Source organism: Heptranchias perlo, chromosome 2 (assembly GCF_035084215.1).
Source record: "Heptranchias perlo isolate sHepPer1 chromosome 2, sHepPer1.hap1, whole genome shotgun sequence".
Classification (NCBI taxonomy): domain Eukaryota; kingdom Metazoa; phylum Chordata; class Chondrichthyes; order Hexanchiformes; family Hexanchidae; genus Heptranchias; species Heptranchias perlo.
In genome coordinates this window covers 132,308,347-132,327,879 of record NC_090326.1, presented here as the reverse complement: position 1 = coordinate 132,327,879, position 19,533 = coordinate 132,308,347, and the positions used below count along the sequence as shown (strand labels likewise).

The 19,533-nt window shown below is 43.9% G+C and overlaps 1 protein-coding gene across 1 annotated transcript in view; it reads right to left on the bottom strand.

Moving 5' to 3' along the window:
* gad2 (glutamate decarboxylase 2) overlaps nt 1-19,533 on the bottom strand; it is a 117,933-nt gene that overhangs the window by 26,447 nt on the left and 71,953 nt on the right. Inside the window, exons 7-12 of the mRNA XM_067999087.1 lie at nt 18,753-18,868; nt 15,485-15,564; nt 11,936-11,990; nt 7,871-7,987; nt 4,576-4,640; nt 230-308 (exon numbers count right to left, since the gene is read on the bottom strand). Coding sequence (XP_067855188.1) covers nt 230-308; nt 4,576-4,640; nt 7,871-7,987; nt 11,936-11,990; nt 15,485-15,564; nt 18,753-18,868 — 512 coding nt within the window. The remainder of the gene's footprint in view (nt 1-229; nt 309-4,575; nt 4,641-7,870; nt 7,988-11,935; nt 11,991-15,484; nt 15,565-18,752; nt 18,869-19,533) is intronic.

The following is a 19,533-nucleotide window of genomic DNA, read 5'->3' as shown; positions in this document are numbered from 1 at the left end:
TTTGGCCCATCATGCCTGTGCTGGCTCTTTGAAAGAGCTATCAAATTAGTCGCATTCCCCTGATCTTTCGCCATAGCCCTGCAATTTTATCCCCTTCAAGTATTTATCCAATTCCCTTTTGAAAGATACATCTGGAAACATACTGGTGTGTACACGTTAATGACATTTAAAGTTTCCAACTGCATTACTGATTCGTAGTCATTGACCTGTGCAATAAAACAGCCCCTACCTCTTCCCTAACAAGTAGAGCAGAACACTGAAGAGGAACTCCCATCATTTTGTGTGGATTCCAAGTGACAGAATTGCCCCTAGAAATAAAAATATCAACTGTATTTATTAATAAAACTAATAAACACAAATCAACCAAAGTACAATAGGGGAGTCTCCTTGGACACCCTAGGCTCGCCTGATGCGATATTCAGGTGGGCCTGTAAACAGCCGAGCAGCCCGGCCGCCTGAAACAGGCATCAGGCTGCTTAAATATGCTAGTTGGGATCCTATCCTGGTAGTAGGACCTCTTGTAAAATTCAGGTACAAAAAGGTATTGAGAGACCCAACCAGTGTTCCCTAAAGGAACCGCTGGAGGCCTCTCAAAAAACGGCTATAAAATGCCTCCGCCACCCAATCACCTCCCCTCCCCTGACTTGAGCTATAGCAGGATAGCCGTTTGGTGCCCACAGCTCGCCGGGGGCATTTAAATGAGCCCCAAACCCGAATTTGTCTTGGGCCTCAGGTCGGCATAGGCTGGTGCAAGGAGCCATCATTCCGCGGACTTTGTGTCCATTTTGGGTGCAAGTTGAATTCCTCAGTAAATGTGACTCCTTCAGCATTGTTAGTGCTTCAAGTCTTATTTATCTGAACCTGACCCTGATCATACTTTTATTTTCACCACCGCCAGATGTTGTGAACAAAATGATGCATTTTCATCCACCGTATCCCTCTTATAAGTCACCAATAGGCTGAGGCATCGGTTGATGATAAATATCAAATGTAGTGACATTAGCTCAGAATTTACTGTGAAAATAACAGTGAGGCTAACAGTGTTCACCGTTATTTATACACAAATCGGACAGCAACTTCGGGCAAGCACATGGAGGGCATAGTCAGACTGGTGAAATGAGCAGACACATTGCAGCTGAAATTTAATGCAGAGAAGTGTGAAGTGACGCATTTTGGTAGGAAGAATGAGGAGAGGCAATATAAACTAAATGGTACAATTTTAAGGGAGCGCAGGAACAGAGAGACCTGTGTTGTTTTGTACACAAATCTTTGAAGGTGACAGGACAAGTTGAGAGGGCTGTTAAAAAAAAATGGGATCCTGGGCTTTATTAATAGAGGCATGGGGTACTAAAGCAAGGAAGTTATGCTAAACCTTTATAAAACACTGGTTAGGCCTCAGCTGGAGTATTGTGTTCAATTCTGGACACCACACTTTAGGAAGGATGTCAAGACCTTAGAGAGGATGCAGAAGAGATTTACTAGAATGGTGCCTCGGATGAGGGACTTCAGTTATGTGGAGAGACTGGAGAAGCTGGTGTTGTTCTCCTTAGAACAGAGAAGGTTAAGGGGAGATTTGATAGAGGTGTTCAAAATCATGACTGGTTTCAACAGAGTAAATAAGGAGAAATTGTTTCCAGTGGCAGAAAGGTTGATAACCAGAGGACACAGATTTAAGGTGATCAGCAAAACAGCCAGAGGTGACATGAGAAAACATTTACTTATGCAGCGAGTTGTAATGATCTGAAATGCATTGCCTGAAAGGGTGGTGGAAGCAGATTCAATAGTAACTTTCAAAAGGGAGTTGGATAAACACTTGAAGGATAAAAATGTACAGGGCTATGGGGAAAAAGCAGAGGAATGGGACTAATTGGATAGCTCTTTCAAAGAGCCGGCACAGGCACGATGGGCCGAATGGCCTCCTCCTATGTTTTACCCACTATGATACGTGCTCAGTTAAACGCGAAAATCCGGAAGTTGCTGTCCAAGATGCGCTGCCCCTCTGTAAGCTGCGCAAAAAAAGCATCTCGCTGTCTGGCTCCCCATTCAAATGTATTGAATGGCATGAAGTTCCTGTACTGACGTCGTTCATATAGCATCATAGAATGGTTACAGCACAGAAGGAGGCCATTTGGCCCATGGATCCCATGCCGGCTCTTTGTAAGAGCAATCCAGTTAGTCCCATTACCCTGCTCTTTCCCCGTAGCATTGCAAATTTTTTCCCTTCAAGTATTTATCCAATTCCTTTTTGAAAGCCATGATTGAATCTGCTTCCACCACCCTTTCAGGCAGCGCATTCCAGATCATAACTACTCGCTGCGTATAAAAGTTTTTCCTAATGTCGCCTTTGTTTCTTTTGCCAATCATCTTAAATCTGTGTTCTCTGGTTCTCGACCCTTCCACCAATGGGAACACTTTACTTTATCTAAATCCTTCATGATTTTGAACACGTCTATCAAATCTCCTCTCAACCTTCTCTGCTCTAAGGAGAACAACCCCAGCTTCTCCGGTCTATTTACATAACTGAAGTCCCTCACTCCTGGAACCATTCTAGTAAATCTTTTCTGCACCCTCTCTAAGGCCTTCACATCCTTTCTAAAGTGCATTGCCCAGAATTCGTCACAATACAGCAATTGTGGCCGAACCAGTGTTTTATAAAGGTTCAATATAATTTCCTTGCTTTTGTACTCTATGCCTCTATTTATAAAGCCCAGGATCCCATATGCTTTTTAACCTCTTTCTCAACCTGTCCTGCCACCTTCAAAGATTTGTGCACATATACCCCCAGATCTCTCTGTTCCTGCACCCCCTTTAGAATTGTAACATTTAGTTTATATTGCCTCTCCTCATTCTTCCTGCCAAAATGTGTCACTTCACACCTCTGCATTAAACTTCATCTGCCACGTGTCCGCCCATTCCACCAGCCTGTCTATATCCTCTTGATGTCTATCACTATCCTCCTCACTGTTCACTTCACTTCCAGGTTTTGTGTCATCTGCAAATTTGGAAATTGTGCCCTGTACACCCAAGTCCAAGTCATTAATATATATCAAAAAAAGCAGTGGTCCTATTACTGAACCCTGGGGAACACCACTGTATACCTTCCTCCAGTCCGATAAACAACCATTTACCACTACTCTGTTTCCTGTCTCTTAGCCAATTTTGTGTCCATGCTGCCACTGCCCCTTTTACTCCACGGGCTTCAATTTTGCTGACAAGCCTATTATGTGGCACTTTATCAAATGCCTTTTGAAAGTCCATTTACACAACATGGACTAAACTCGCCACAAAAAGCTAGGGCTTGTCCATTCCAGTCGAAGTACCATTTTAACAGCGTGTTAAGTCTTAATGACTGCCAAAAAACCTCTCTGGCACTGTAAATTAACTTTTACAAGCGTGGAGTCTCATTCCTTCAGCTTTTAATTATTGTTGGGAGATTTTTTTAAAAATGTAATAGTATCACAAAGTAAAGCGTATTACCTTAAGACAAACCAGACCTCCCACAGCAGTGTAAAATTCACATGATTTTAGACCTGCCTACAGCAAATATCCCCAGGTTTAGAAGTCATCAGGCCAGCACGTAAGTGCAGCTGATACAACAGATTTTATGGCACTATCAAGAAAGAAAATACAATTCATCAAACTCAGCCGTTTCTTTCAGTCTGCAGTGACAGCAACGTGAAGGCTAATTAGAAGCATGTTCTGTTACAAACTACTGCACGGACACAAAGGGGTCGATTTTAAATCCCCCTGCCGGGGGGCAGTTAAAATGGAACGGGGGACATACCCACTCCTTTCCTGCCCCGATTTGGCTGACAGCAATTTTTTATTGTAGGTGGCAAAGACACTTGCCCCAATCCGTCGGGGTCCTTTCTGCATATGCAGATTGGGCATTGAGGGCCTCATTGGAGCCCGATCTGCTATTTTAACCTGAGGCCTGAGTGGGGAGGCACTGATGGCCTCCCTGCCAGACCAAACCTGCCGGGAACAGGAGGCAGGGCCAGAAGAGGCCTAGCAAAGTAATTTTTTTGTTGTTTCCTTGTGGGCCAGGAGGAGCTGGTGTGCTCCTCTAGGCTCCACAAGGAAACCTTGAGCTTCCTCTGCCCCAGGCTTCCCCCCGTCCCTGAGCGGGATTCCCTTCCCTGAGCACTTACCTTGTGCCGGGGACCACTCCCCTGGGTTCCCAGCGGTAGTCTCCTGCCGCCCCGATTTTAACGGCCAGTCAGCCGCTTCCCACGGTCTTCCCAGCCATTGCGATTGGGAAGTCAGCGAGCAGCATGTTAATGAGGCCCGGCCATTAAAATCAGCTAAGCCTCAATGCTGACGCTCCTGAATGAACTGGCTGCTCGCTTTGCCGCTTCCTGTCTGGGAGTCAAGATCCAGCCCAAAGCCTTCAAATTTCCATGGAATTGACCTGATCTCCGCCATAAATTCAGCCGTTTCTCCTGGGCTGTCCATCACTCTTCCACAGTGGGAGATTGAGACCACCCAGTGGAAATTCAGGGCCAGACTGTCTTGAGAACCAGCAGGCCAAAGCTGCGCACTAGATCTGCAAAAATTAAAACTGTGGTCTTTTACCTTTCGGCTCCACTTAGCTTCCAGCGATGTTTTCTAGACATCAGTAAACCACCACCCCAGGCCGCCTGAAATAAGACAAAATACACTGAGTGAATCACGATATTCCCAGCATTGCACAACATTTAAGGCAAGCAAAAATATCTGGAAATGGGCTAAGGTGACACCGGTGGAATGCTATTCAATTTGGAGAAGGGACTCATTTCGTTGTTTGTTGGTAGAATAAGTGGTGCAATGCCAGCGTTTAGTTAAAATGTGCCTTTGAATTAAAAAATAAAAACTTATCCTGCAAATGATGGATCGAGGGCTCTAAAAGTCTTAAGTCCCGACTTTGTGGCCCCAGCGAAGAGACTCCCAGCACAGCTCTGGCTTTGTACCACGTAAGATTATACTGTCACCTGTGGGATCTGTATCAAACATGTAGTTTGGGTAATTCACCTTTTGTATTAATCAAACATATATCTGATGATTGTTAACCAATGTGTTGCTGTAATCACACCTGTACCGTGACTCATTGTACCACATGTATTGGTGATATGTACCTTTTGCTGTCCTTAAAAGAACACATTTCTCTCTTTAGTACTAATTAAGTAAGTATACAGTAATTAACCACATAACTTAGAGTTGGTCAGGCTTTGCAAAAACCCTGAGAAATCCTTTAATAAAACTAATAAAAATATGAAACTGCTAGCACAGCACATATGTTGTATTCATAGCTACATTAACAAGTCACTCAGTCATGCCCACGAGATAAGAACCTAACTGTCCATATGAGACAATGAAGCCTTAGAGTTACCAGCCTGGGATCCAGACAGGAGTATAAGATAACAGACCTAGAAGATGCTAAAAGTGGCTTTGAGAGAAACACCACAGGATAAGATGATGGGCCAGTCCCGAGGGAATGGTGGTAACTAGTGATTGATCAAACAAAGGGGTATGGCATTGGGGGGGCCACTCCATCATCCCCTGTCCATCAAAGGAAGAGATAAGGAGTAGGCCGACTCTTCTTTCTTTGTCTGAAAGATAAACACCCAATTGGCCACCACGCCTTTAGGGTCAAACACCTGTGTCAATTATAGCCCCTGTAACCAACCTCAAAAGTGGCATAAAAGAGAGACCCCTTGCGAGAGTCAGGTTGTAGAGGACACGGGCGGGAGTGAGGTTTAACCCTGGAGCGAAACCAGGCCTCTCTGAGGAGAGGATCCGGATCCGACAAGGTCAGAGGCCAACGGGTCAGAGGCCTACAACGGGAGCCTTGTCCCCAACAAGGGGGCAGGAAGAAACGAGAAAACCCCAGGCGGGGTAAGGCCAAGAGCCTGCAGCAATATTGACGGAAGAGACCCCAGGCGGGGTGACTGTCGAGACTCCTGTGTGAAGTGGGCACGCCGTCCACCCAACACAGGTGATATAGCTCTTGTTCTCTACTACTAACTACTGCTTAAGCGCGCATAGTGCTGAACCTTGTGTAAAACTTAATAAAACTCCACTGTAACGTATTGGTGTTACGTCAATCATTGGCAGAGGGGTAGAGTTACCCTACAACCAGAAGTGAGGCTAATGGAGATGCAGAAAATCTGGCTAGCAGCTTAAATGTAAGGCGATGGGACGACTTAAAGATAAGCGGCTGCAAATAGAGGCAAAAGTAGTTTCAGCCTCTTTTCTCTCATTTGTCATGCTTTGTTTCAGGGAAACACAGAAGGCATCAGTGGTATCAGCCAATTTGCTGTCTGCAGATGTATAAAATAGGTTTTTTTTATTCAACAGGGCAACGCTTTCACCTTTGTCCCACTGAACAGCAACAGTCGCAAGACAAGGCTGCCCAATTTCATCACATTGCTGAATTCCCCCAAAGTCCAAGGGGCTATTGAACGTGCTGGACACAATCTCATGGCCTTCAGGAGCAGAAGGGAGTTCCATTCCATCCATATTTCGATGGTCTGTGATCATGAACTCTGAATGTTTTAAGGCAATGCTCCCTTTGCAGGCAGCTGTCACATTTCTATCATTCTAAGACATCCACCTGTGCCAGGCTCATTGAGAGTGAGACCAAGGCGACCATCTTCAGCCATGGCTAAGGTCACCCTTACCAACCGCAGACAGAAGCAGAATTCAGATATTGTGAGGCCCATGCAGCTACCAGGATCATTGTAGACCGTATTATTGGCATCTTGAAGCAGCGTTTCACACGCTTCCACAGGTTGGAAGCCTTGCTGGCTGTATAACTTTTGCAATACAAAGCAGTCAGAAAGACAATTGTGCCAGATATTCATATGGCACACATGCAGCTAAATGCGAGTTACTCCTTTAGCAAACCCCCCTGTCCACTTAATAGTTCTGTGGCATGAGCTGAACAATCTGCCACCCATGCGTTATTGCCACAGTGTAATGAGCAGATTATTTTTCCTAACCTTGCTATCGCAGTTTATACCCCACTCCAGTTATTTGGAGTATTATACCCCAAATAATACTCAGTGCTTTTGTTTTTATTTCTTTAAAATATTTCTGGTGTTCTACATTGTGCAGAGATGAAATGGTTGGATGGGATGGAGTAGGGGTTGATATTGCTGGTACTGTAATCAGTCAAAGGTAAGCCAAATCTGTGATTATAGGCATCATTGTTCATACTAAGGTGTGGGAAAGTCTTATAGATGAGGCTGGAATGGTGAATACTGGGAAAGAAACAGAGGAAGGAAAGGTAAATGGGAATTGGTTAATAATGAAGTAGAGAAACAGGTTCAAAGAGGGGCAAGAGAAGAAAATACTGGGGAAAAGAAAGTGGCCGAGGAGGAAAGTGAGAAGCTGTCAGATGAGAGACCAGTGGGAGGGATTGTAACAGATATAGCTGTGATGTAAATCAGTTGCAACAGTAAGATCCACAGTTACCAATTATAAACCACTTGGACAGTGAGCTGACCCAAGTGCAAGTAGTCCTTCCACTTCCATGGTTTTACAATGAAATGCTAGAGATAAATTTTAAGATTTGGCACTTTGTGCGACAGCAGCATATATATTGGGAACTCGAGCATGGAGATCAGTGCACCTGATTGCGCCCTGCATTATTTTCCATCCAAGCACGGAGACACGCAGGCCTCTACGCCTGCATCCCTGATCTTCTCTCGTGCCACGTGAAGATGGAAGCACTAACTTGTAAAACATACCCCATCTTTAAATGTTATCAGAAATATGAACTTTTTAAATTGCAAGAAGACTCCGTGAAGAGCTCAGATCAATCATATTGGAATGTGCAGACTGGATTAGTTTTCTAATGAAGGTAGTTTATATTAATGGTCTCACTTACATCAACGTGCATCCAGACCTTGTACTTGTTACATATATCAGCGATAGTCACAAGAGGATCAAAGGCGCCATACACTGTAGTGCCAGCCGTAGCATTTACAAAGAATGGCACAAAGCCCTGGACAAAATAAAAGGACACTGATTAAACACAGCTGCACGAAGTGTTAAAAGGAGGTACTAAAATACTCTTATACAGCTCTCAGATAATAGGAATATTTTTTCTTTGTATGTAGCAGCAGGCCTCCAGCACTGACCCCTGATCTGAAAGAAAAGGGGAACTTGGGTCCTCAGTTCTTCACTGCCCACCCCTCTAGGGCCCTCTGGAGAGGGGCTGGGCATAGGACCTGAAGCCCACTTCCTCTGGGCACCCCTCAAATCGAATGTACTTCTAGTTGGAGGAAAATGAGGTGGGAGGGCTGAGCATGCTATTTCATGCCTCCATACAATAGCACCCCTTAGCCTGTTCCAATTGAACTTTGGAAGCGTATCTGGAGGTCTTCCTGGACTACCCCAGGAATTCTTCCCAGCTTGCCCGATAGATTCAGCAGGAACTATTTCTGTGGCCAATTTTCTTCAGTCCAATTTGGGCCTCAGGCTTCTTATTTTTGGAATGGCAGGATGCCACTCTGAGTTCTGCCTCCTGAGCGGAGCTGGTGCCCCTATAGTCTAATGAACTCGTTCCCAGATTTGTGATGGGTTCAGCAACAGGGCAAAGCAGTGAGTGTAATGCTCGCCCCTCAAAAGTGTCTGTGGAATTTCCACCCCTTTATAGTTACCCTGGTGGAGACTGGCCTGTCTCCTTAGCAACAAGCTCCACTCCCACAGTTGGCCCATGCATTAAAAATTGCCTGTGTGGAGATGCCTGGTTCTCTCCTGGGGAGTGCACACATCCTGCTTGTTCTATTTCATACATCCTGTAATGACCTAGTTCTAAAATCACTAAAACTCATGGGCGTGAAAAATCAATGGGGCAAGATGGCGGATTGATTTATTTTGGTTGCTACGTGTTACCAACATCGTAAACATTGTAAACAAAGTTGGAAGGTTCTCCTTGGTTGCCATGATCCTAAAATTCCTGGGAGACCGCTCTGCCGGCACAAGTGCAGTGGAGAGTCTCCTTTCATCCTACTTTTCTCCATCCCTCCATGCCAGTGGCTGCAAACCCCATCCCAAATTGCAGGGATGGGGTTATTTGCATGGTTGGGGCTGGCGCAAGGGGATGATCTGAATTATTGAAGGTTTCAGGACTTTAATTGTTTTGAAATGGTAGGGGAATTCTAACTCTCCACAATTGGCAGGAAAGGAGTGGGGGAGCAGTTAAAAATAGAGCGGCTCCATTTCCCGCACTGATTCCCCATTTTAATGCCGCTGCTTTTCGTGGAGTCCAGCTGGAGCAACATTAATGAATGCAGCTCGGGGACCCATGCCGTACGTGGGACCTCGACGGTATTTTGACCCGTTCATGAGAGGGGTATCTGCTGTGGCTACCCCACCAAGTAAAGCTGTTGGGACAAGCGAGGCCCGCTTAGGGAAGTTCAAAAACCTCCCTTAGTGGGGTCAGGAAGAGCAGGAGTGCTCCTCTGGGCCCCATAAGGAAGTGCAGGTCTCTGTTGACCGGGCTGTTCCCCTCCACTGGCACGAGACCATCTCAACCACCCCCTATTGGACTTACCTTGCTGCCGGCAGCCTTCACTTGGTGCCAGCAAGTGGCTTCCGGGCACCAACCTCCCCCACACCCCAATCTTTGTCTCTTCCCCATCGGCTAGTTACCATTTCCCGCCTAAAATGGGTGAGCAGCTGACTGGCAGCATTCAAAGAAGGCCCGGCAGTTAAAATCTGCTAGGTTTGTGGCTAAGACCCCTGCATGGGATTCCCGTCTGTTTCCACCTGCTTCCCTCCAGAAGTTATAATAGGGCTTGGTGTTAAAGTGCCGGTGAGAAACCAAATATTCTTTTAACTATCTCATGTCTGCTTTGTTTTAATATTGTTTTCTGCTAAATCTAATTTGTAGTTATAGCCTGGGATATATCGTCTGTCAGAGTGTCTGTCAATTGGAGAGATCAGGAGGGCGTGGTGATAATCCATCTTGTTTCCCGTGCATACTTTAAAAGTAAATGGTGTTCACTCTGCAGCCTGCTTTCCTAGGCTACTTTGCACACAAGTTTACATTTCATTTCTTAGGGATTGAGCATTTTTCGTTGGGCACAAAACAAATCTGGAGATCACCCAAATCGTATCAGCAGTGTCACTGGAACCAGTTTACAACCCTTGCATCAATCCAGTTCCAATTTTAAATTAAGTTTACATCTAACTTTCATCATCTTAACTTTCAACACTACTTTAAATCATACATTCATCCAGCTCCTTTGTAAAGGAATTAATCAAAGATATTTGTAAAGGGGACAATTTCACCTTCACCACCTGGGCAGTAATCTGTTAGAGTGGATCACCCGCCCATTGTAGAACCCAGCCGATTTTCATCCTATTGATTACAACGGAATGGAAATCAAGTGGGTTCTAAACGGATGCGTGATACGCTCCACTAGATTACCACCCAGGCAGTGAAGGTGAAATTACCTCAATAATGTCACAAATCATGCATAGCCATGACATATTCCTCTCAATGCACCTGTTACAAATCCATTATGATTGCTGACATTTGGGCGAGGCATACAGAGGACAGAATATAATATTATAATGGACATTCTGAATGATTGTTCCAGGAGTATTCCAATCATAACCATGAGACTGATTCAACTGTCATGCTGATATTTATACCATGAAAGAAAGTCCCAGCAAGAACTGTTAATGTTATATTAATTGACAACTTCAAAAAAGTAGCGGATAAGCATCTGGTTGCAAATAGAACTGATTGCCTGAGGCAGTCATATGCTCCTTTGAACACACAACTTGTTATGCTGTTTGGGGTAAAGGGAGGGTATTGTCTGTGGACAGCAGCTGGTCAAGATTGAACAGTGGAAATTTGGGGATTGATAAACATTTTACATTTTTGTTTGATTACTCCTTGAGTCGAGGAGAAACCATACAGATTTTCACTCAGGAGATTGAATGGGTACGGTTTAGAGTCTGTGATAATGTAAATTGTATGTAGTCTGTGGATGGAGTTCGGTTGATGAGCCAAATGGATTTTTCTTGGTCCCTGCTCTTTGTTAAGTCCTTATTGAAAGGATGGACAAGTAATCTGCTCCTGGACTTTTACCAATCCCGGGAGAAGTGTATAAGTACTTGGGCTGACTCACTCTGATTTCCCTTCCCTACCTGTTAACTGGAGTCTGCTCTACAGTTTCCCCAAGAAGATAGCTGACATCAGAGGATTCCTTGCTGTAAATTGCTAACCTGCATCCTACCAGTCCATAACAAAGGCATTGGAATCGAAGGTTAAGGGGTGATCTGATCGAAGTTTATAAGATATTAAGGGGAACAGATAGGGTGGATAGAGAGAAACTATTTCCGCTGGTTGGGGATTTTAGGAGTAGGGGGCACAGTCTAAAAATTAGAGCCAGACCTTTCAGGAGTGAGATTAGAAAACATTTCTACACACAAAGGGTGGTAGAAGCTTGGAACTCTCTTCAGCAAACGGCAATTGATACTAGCTCAATTGCTAAATTTAAATCTGAGATAGATAGCTTTTTGGCAACCAAAGGTATTAAGGGATATGGGCTAAAGGCAGGTATATGGAGTTAGATCACAGATCAGCCATGATCTTATCAAATGGCAGAGCAGGCACGAGGGGCTGAATGGCCTACTCCTGTTCCTATGTTCCTATGAATACCAACAGAGCAGCGTAAACTGCTCCTGAAAGTAACATGACGTAATCCAAACCCATAAAAGCCAGCTGCGGTGTTGAATTTTTATACCAATCACAAAATTTATCCACCGCTCCTTGACTATGTTGACTGCAAATAGAAACATATCTGACAGCTGACAGCTGAATGTCCCATACTGGCACTATGCCCACAGGAAATTCATGCGTAATTCGTAATTGAGTGTCGGAAACAGGCAATCGTTTTAATTGGGGTTGTATTTAATTCAAAAATGAACTGACCTTTTGCTTGGCTTCAAGTATTCTTCTCTCAAGGTCTGATGGGATTATTTTCCCTCTGCAATTTTAGAAAAGCACATTCATATCTTGAAGTGTGTTACACATCTGTAAATGGAGTTTAAAATATTTGCATCTTTTATAAAAGCAAGTTGAAATCTGTGGTTTTGCCGTGTGTGTTACTCCATCTCACCTCTTGGCTGCATCCAGTGGGAAAAAAACATTTTCTCATCTCAATAATACAGAAGTGGGTAAATATTTGACAGGGGAAGGAATTCTCCTCCCAGTGACAGTTAACCGGGAAGAATTGCACCCTGAAACATTGATAAAATGAGCAGCTATTCAACGCATTCACGAGGACTGAAAGAGGGAGGTTCCTTGCTGACTGATGCCTGCACGAGTGTTACTTCCCAGAGTTAGTGTCTGGCTGCTGGTGGTTAAAAAAAAAGTCATATTACAGGCAGGTAGTTTTTCTTCATTTCTAACCACCAGCCATAGGAAACTGGTTCTAGGAATGTGTAGGAAGTCTCCATTGAGGAGTTCACCAACATTCCTGTTTCACAGACAGTGTTATTGGAATGGAAAATGATCTGTCACAACTATGGTTGACTCTGTGCACTTCTGTCAATTAATCTATGGGGTCGATAATGGGCCTACTCCACGCTCCATAATGTACATATACTATGGAGTCACTGCATAGAGGCTGAACAGTAAAACATAAACATTAGGTCATAGCCCTTGGCTGGAACACATCAGTGGAGTTCCAGATGTTAAGCACACGTCTGGAATGGATACTTCAGCAGAAGCCCACAGTTACGAGTTTCAAGTCTCAGAAATTCTCTCGGCTGCAGCGGTACTAGTCACTCCCCTAAGCGGTCTGGCATTTTACGTCCACCAGTGGGCCCATACTGCCCGATAGCTAATTATACAATAGTGAGGGTGTAACAATAGATCGCCTTGTGATCTGAACTGGATTATATCTTTTGCACGCACCCTCATGGACTCTTCTCCAATCTTTCCAAAGGTGGACTGAAACGAGGCCAGATATAAATAATTAAACTGCTTTACTCACTCCGTCGTTTTAAAACACAACACTTAAACCTTATTAATCGTTCCCAAATCCCTAAAAAATAAAATATCAAAAATCTCAAAATATGACACCTGCATTTAAAAATACAAATCCTGCTCCTGAGTGGCGCTATCCTTATTCTAGAACCATCCTTCTTTGCTGCTTCTTATCTTTACATAAGAACATAAGAAATAGGAGCAGGAGTAGGCCAATCGGCCCCTCGAGCCTGCTCCGCCATTCAATAAGATCATGGCTGATCTGATCCTAACCTCAAATTTAAATTCATGTCCAATTTCCTGTCCGCTCCCCGTAACCCCTAATTCCCTTTACTTCTAGGAAACTGTCTATTTCTGTTTTGAATTTATTTAATGATGTAGCTTCCACAGCTTCCTGGGGCAGCAAATTCCACAGACCCACTACCCTCTGAGTGAAGAAGTTTCTCCTCATCTCAGTTTTGAAAGAGCAGCCCCTTATTCTAAGATTATGCCCCCTAGTTCTAGTTTCACCCATCCTTGGGAACATCCTTACCGCATCCACCCGATCAAGCCCCTTCACAATCTTATATGTTTCAATAAGATCGCCTCTCATTCTTCTGAACTCCAATGAGTAGAGTCCCAATCTACTCAACCTCTCCTCATATGTCCGCCCCCTCATCCCCGGGATTAACCGAGTGAACCTTCTTTGTACTGCCTCGAGAGCAAGTATGTCTTTTCTTAAGTATGGAGACCAAAACTGTATGCAGTATTCCAGGTGCGGTCTCACCAATACCTTATATAACTGCAGCAATACCTCCCTGTTTTTATATTCTATCCCCCTAGCAATAAAAGCCAACATTCCGTTGGCCTTCTTGATCACTTTGGCTGCTGGCACCTGACATTCTGGCCCCAACCCCTGTGACACTCCCAGTGCAATATGTGTTACATGCCGTACTAGAGCAATAATATTTAAATGAGTTGAACTCCCCTCATCGTGCTCAGGGGTACAGGCATACACAGTGCCTGAGGAGCAGCGGTCCTGACAGCGTTGCGCCAAATCTGTATTTCTTGACCCTATGCATACATGTAACAAATTGGGTTTTGCCTGTTTTGCTGGACCTGAAGTTTTTAAACTTAATATTGCTGTAAGCTTAAATTCATCATTTTTTTCTCAACAATAGGCCAGCAGCCTGAAATCAGGCTGGTTGCCATAGCAATTTGGAATGATTATTAGTGAACAAAAGTAAGGTCACTATATATAATTTTAAGCCATTTTGTTAAGATGGCTCCCCTTGACATCCGGGGGTCTACATAGAACCTCAGTGTACAGCAGAGAATTTATCATTACCTCTGTACTCTTGTACTTTACACCCCTATTTATAAAACCCCAAGTTCTGTTGGCCTTTTTCATGTTGCTCCATTTCATTTGCATAGTGGGGGAGCTTAGCTAACGCAGAGGCTGAGGAACCTGGTGCTCACACATCAAAGGGAGATAACTTTGATTGACAGCGTGGGGGGCTGAACAGCTCACAGATCTGACCAAGTGGACAGAGAACCCTCTATCTCTATTTTCTAGGCATAGACTGAGCTGAGATCTAGCAAGCAGCAGCAGAAAGTTGCCAGCTTCTTTAAAAAGGCCTGAACGAGCTAGCTTTGAATAGCTTAGCTAGAGAAATGGGTCTACACTTATGGCGTTAGCAAGCTGTGTCTTTATCATTTTCCATAACCAAGGAATGTAGGGAATTTATTGTTCTCATTGTGAAAACTGTTCTGTATTCATTCATGTATTTTATGTAAAGTAAATCAGTTGTTGGTTTGAAGTTGCTCCTCGCCACGACATTGCACTATTCAGTCTGTCTTCCGTAAAGCAAGAAGAACAAATTGTGCAATGTTTCAGTATAGGGAGCAAAGGTTCACTTTTAAGAGCTAAGGGTCATGCTATCATTTAACTAGACATTCGGCACTGAAGATGCACTCCAGATCGTAGGGGACATGAGGTCTGCTCATGGGAGTGACAGTAATGCTGAACCAGAAAGAGCACCCAGTACAAATACCCGAACATTGTGACAGCCTATTAAGATTCAGACCAACAATGGCAATTGCAGTAGATAAAAAAGAAAGACTTGCATTTATATAACACTTTTCACGATCTCAGGACGCCTCAAAGTGCTTTATATGCCAATTAAGTACTTTTGAAGTGTCATCACTGTTGGCCAGGACACCGGGGAGAGCTCCCCCGTTCTTCTGTGAAATGGTTCCATGGGACCTTTCACACCCACCAGAGGGCAGACGGTTTAACGTCTTTGAAGCTTGCTGTTTCTGGTTCACACTGGCACCTTTTGCCTGTGGTTCACTGCTGTGCTGCCTGAAAGCACTCTACAATCAGAGCTCTCAGCAAATGTACACGCAGATTGTGTATCAGTAAAGACCTCTAATTTGGTTGAAAGCAGAAGCAGGCTCTCACTGTTTGAGGAGTGGAAAACTCTGCAGGCAGCGTATAATGTGACCTACCTTACATCACACTTGATCAGAACCACTCCATCTGTCCCGATCCCCAGAGCTGCTGCTGCTTTCTTTATTGAAAAATGACTCTGTAAGCATCAACACACAAAGAGAGTAACATCAATAGGGTTCTAGTAACTACATTTGACACAGTACAAGGCTCATCGTATACTTGTTAACAAGAGTTATTTTTGTCCTTCTATTCTTTCTGTTCTCTCCTCTGGAAGATGCTGATTGGTTACTGGAATATGGTTCTACGGGCACTGTCCGCCCTTTGCACTTTTCCAAGTGGTCACTCTTCATGTGAGTGTCAGCCGGCTATTCCCCCACAGCGGCATCATATCCAAATTTGGTCCTGTCTTTACTGCTCTCCACACATATGCACTTTCAAGTCGTAGTTACTAGACAGCAATCAAGAATGGGTACCCTGGCTGATTTTTTTCTAGCCCAGGGATCTGGAACAACTATGTCACCCTTATTGTCCCACTTGCTGAGATAAGCTAAATAAATACACACCAGGAATCAAACCTGTGGCATTCCCAAAACCATTGACTCTGAATACTCTGGTGGGGTCAGTGTTGGAAGGTAACTGGCAGGCTCAATCCCTAATGTAACTGCTGATCACAGCCTGCATATTTTCAAGTCCTAAGTATCTGAATAAAACAGTACTTTTCCCCCAAAGAGGGCTATAATAATATTGCCTTCAATATTATTTGGCATAACTTAATTTCTGTGAACCTGAATTGTTCGTGCTGTCATTAGCCATGTATATAATCATCCGCAAGAATGTTCATGCTTAATGGGAGACTAATGGGTGACGCAGCTGGCAGCATATTTCTTCCTGAATTTCTTCACACACTTTCTGCTCCGACTGGTATCTCTAACCAGCAGATCCACTACAGATCTGACAAAGCCAGCTAAAAATGATCCACTGACAGCAACCCCTCGTTAAAGGCTCACTGTAACGATTCCATGAACAGCCTCCTCACTGATGCTCTCAGCAGAGCAGTAACTTTAAATTAATTCCTGCATTGATGAGCAGAGTTCATGTTGAATGTACCATCAAGTGTTGTTCTGTGTGTACCTATTTCTCTAAATGTGCTAATGGGGTTTTGGTGGAGGATTTTACTGCTGTTGATTCTTAATTGTTTATTGGGACCTTGATCGTTATGCAATAAAATACCTTCTTGCTATTAAAATAAGCAAATAAAATAAGCATCGCCGTGCATGATTAACCCGCGCTGGTGGTTCCGATGCAGGCAGCATGTGAGATGCGACCTACCTGATCATTTACCTGATTGTAGCGCAGCAGCCAGGCCTAACTGCGATGTTCTCACTAGTTTCACACTTCTCACCAGCAGGTGGGCCCAGATATCGTGTGAGTTGCTCGCACCTCTTAAAGGCAGCCTGCACCTTGTAAAGGCAGCCTGCATCTCTTAAAGGCAGCCTGCACCTCTTATGTGCAAAATATAAAATATGGGTCCGCACAGAGTCTGAACAGAGATCAAACATCGCCCATGTAAAACACAAATGCAGGTCCCGTCCCTATGTTTACAAACTGTTGAGTTATGTTAAAACATTGAATAAAGGTTGCGCACTACTAAATCCCACATCCTCCAATCTGCACGCCAGACCTCACCAATCTGCTAATCTGAGTTTGTACCAGGCCTGCGAGAGTGCATGCACCAAGGTTCTCTGATGATGCACTAGAGGCCTTGGTGAAGAAATGGACAGAAGGAGGGGCATCCTATATCTGCAGGGGGGCAAGAGGCCCTCCAGACTTATGCTCAAGAGGCAGTAGGGGATGAAGTCAATGCCAGGTGCATAGCACCACGAACATGGATGGAGTGCAGGAAGAAGTTCAAAGCTTTGACACAAGTGGTCAAGGTGAGTGAGGCCAAGTGTCAAGTGGCATCTCCTACCAACTGCACCACTATTCCACACACTACACCCCCCATCACCCACATAGCAACAAACTCTTTCAATGTGTACTCAACTCTTCCAATCAGGTGCTCCCTCTGACCGTGACACATTATACCACTGCTGCAAGCCGCACATCCACAACTCACAGGTCACAACACTGGCAGCTATTCAACCACGACAGACACATCACCCAAACATCCTGCAGGACACTCACCGACACACTTCTCGCTTTCTTGCAGGAGAAGGTGGCACATAACAAGAGGCAGCAAGTGACAGTGGCATTTAGGCCCTCGAGCCTGTTCCGCCATTCAATGAGATCATGCTTGATCTGTGACCTAACTCCATATACCTGCCTTAGCCCCATTTCCCTTAATACCCTTGGTTAATAGAGATCTATCAATGTTAGATTTAAAATTAACAATTGAGCTAACATCAACTGCTGTTTGCAGAAGAGCATTCCAAACTTCTACCACATTTTGCGTGTAGAAGCGTTTCCTAACTTCACTCCTGCAAGTCCTGGCTCTAATTGTTAGGCCATGTCGCCTTGTCCTAGTATTCAAATATAGGAGACCTCCAAAAAAAGGTAGAAATGTATCAGCAGCCAGAAGCAATAATCCAGCAGCTAATCTGTAAATCCTGCATGGTCCCTTTAAATAGCGCTGGTGGGGGGTCCTCCAGACCGTCTAAGACATGTTCAGCTGGTCGTGGTTAAGACAGTGCGTTGGCTGGAGCATTGAGTGCAAAAATGGTATTTATCCCTTTAAATCAACATTGCACATTGATCTAATGCATATTCTCCCTGCTTTACATGCTACCGGTGTTCGTTATCTGCACCTGCGCTAACCCCTTTACCAAGATGGCATCTGGCGCACGTCACGCTAGAAGTATGCGCGTGCATTCCAGACGCCATCTTGGGACCTCAGGTGGCCGTGTAGTGCCTGAAAAACGGGCACTACACAGCCAAATTTATTGCTCTATAACTCTAATAGTGATTGGTATTTATCCTGACATAGTTATTAATATTAGTTAAATAAATGCCCTTTCACATACAGACATTGGAACATACTGTTTCAGGCAGCAATACATCCCAAAACAGTAGGGTAGTTTTATTGTAGAAGCCAAATGACAGTCTGATAATAGGAATGTTTAAAGGCAGCATTTATGCAGATACTAGTTTATTCCCCAAATGTTCATCAAGATCGCTTAATAGGAAACACTAAATAAAAGGATAGATCTCGTGATGTGGATGAGATGGGGTAATGCTGCTTCCTGAAGAGGCCTCCACTGTAGTAAGCATGATAGATATCTATTGAGACAATATTTTAACAAGAACATAAAATAGTAAAAGTCATACATGTTCCGACGTGAAGGCGATCAGTTTGGGAATGGCAGCCATTCCTTTTTCTTTAACTTCGGGAAACAGCTTGTAGCGTGCGATTAGCATGGCATACATGTTTGATATGGCTCCACCTAAAATAGAATGAGATACCATCAGTTTTCAATATAAAGATGTTAAAGAAGAATAATTTTTATCTGACACACTGAAATGATAATTCATTTACTGCTTTAATAAAAACTATCAGCCGCACTGCAGTTTGCCTTGGACTGGGTTCAAATCATGTTTCCACCATTTTGTTCATTCTAATCTTGTGTCTTGAATGGTCAATGCTGTCCTGATAAAATGGCCCAACTTTTCTGGGTGTATTAATACTATGTAATACTGTCACGTGCGCAATGTTGACATCACTATCAGCCATAAAATAAATAGTGAAGAAATGAGAAACCTTTTTTAGTTAACCTAGTGCTTGGATCATATCTTTCTCTACACCAGTTAATTACATGTTCCTTTCCCCATTAATCCCTGCCTTATACTCAATATCACACTATGATCTGGTAATTGACAGGTCACAGCTCATGTTATGCAGCATACTCTCACTCACGACCTTCTTTTTCCTCAGCTTTATCTACAATCAGATATTGATATTAAAATTTTTATCAAAATGAGAAGTGTTGAATAGCGCACCAACTAAAGCAACAATGCAAGGTTCCATGGCAACAGGGCATGCAGGCTTGATTCCTAATCTCAATGTCTAGTCTCAACTGTGCTTCTGGAGCGTGCCAGCCGGTTGCCCATA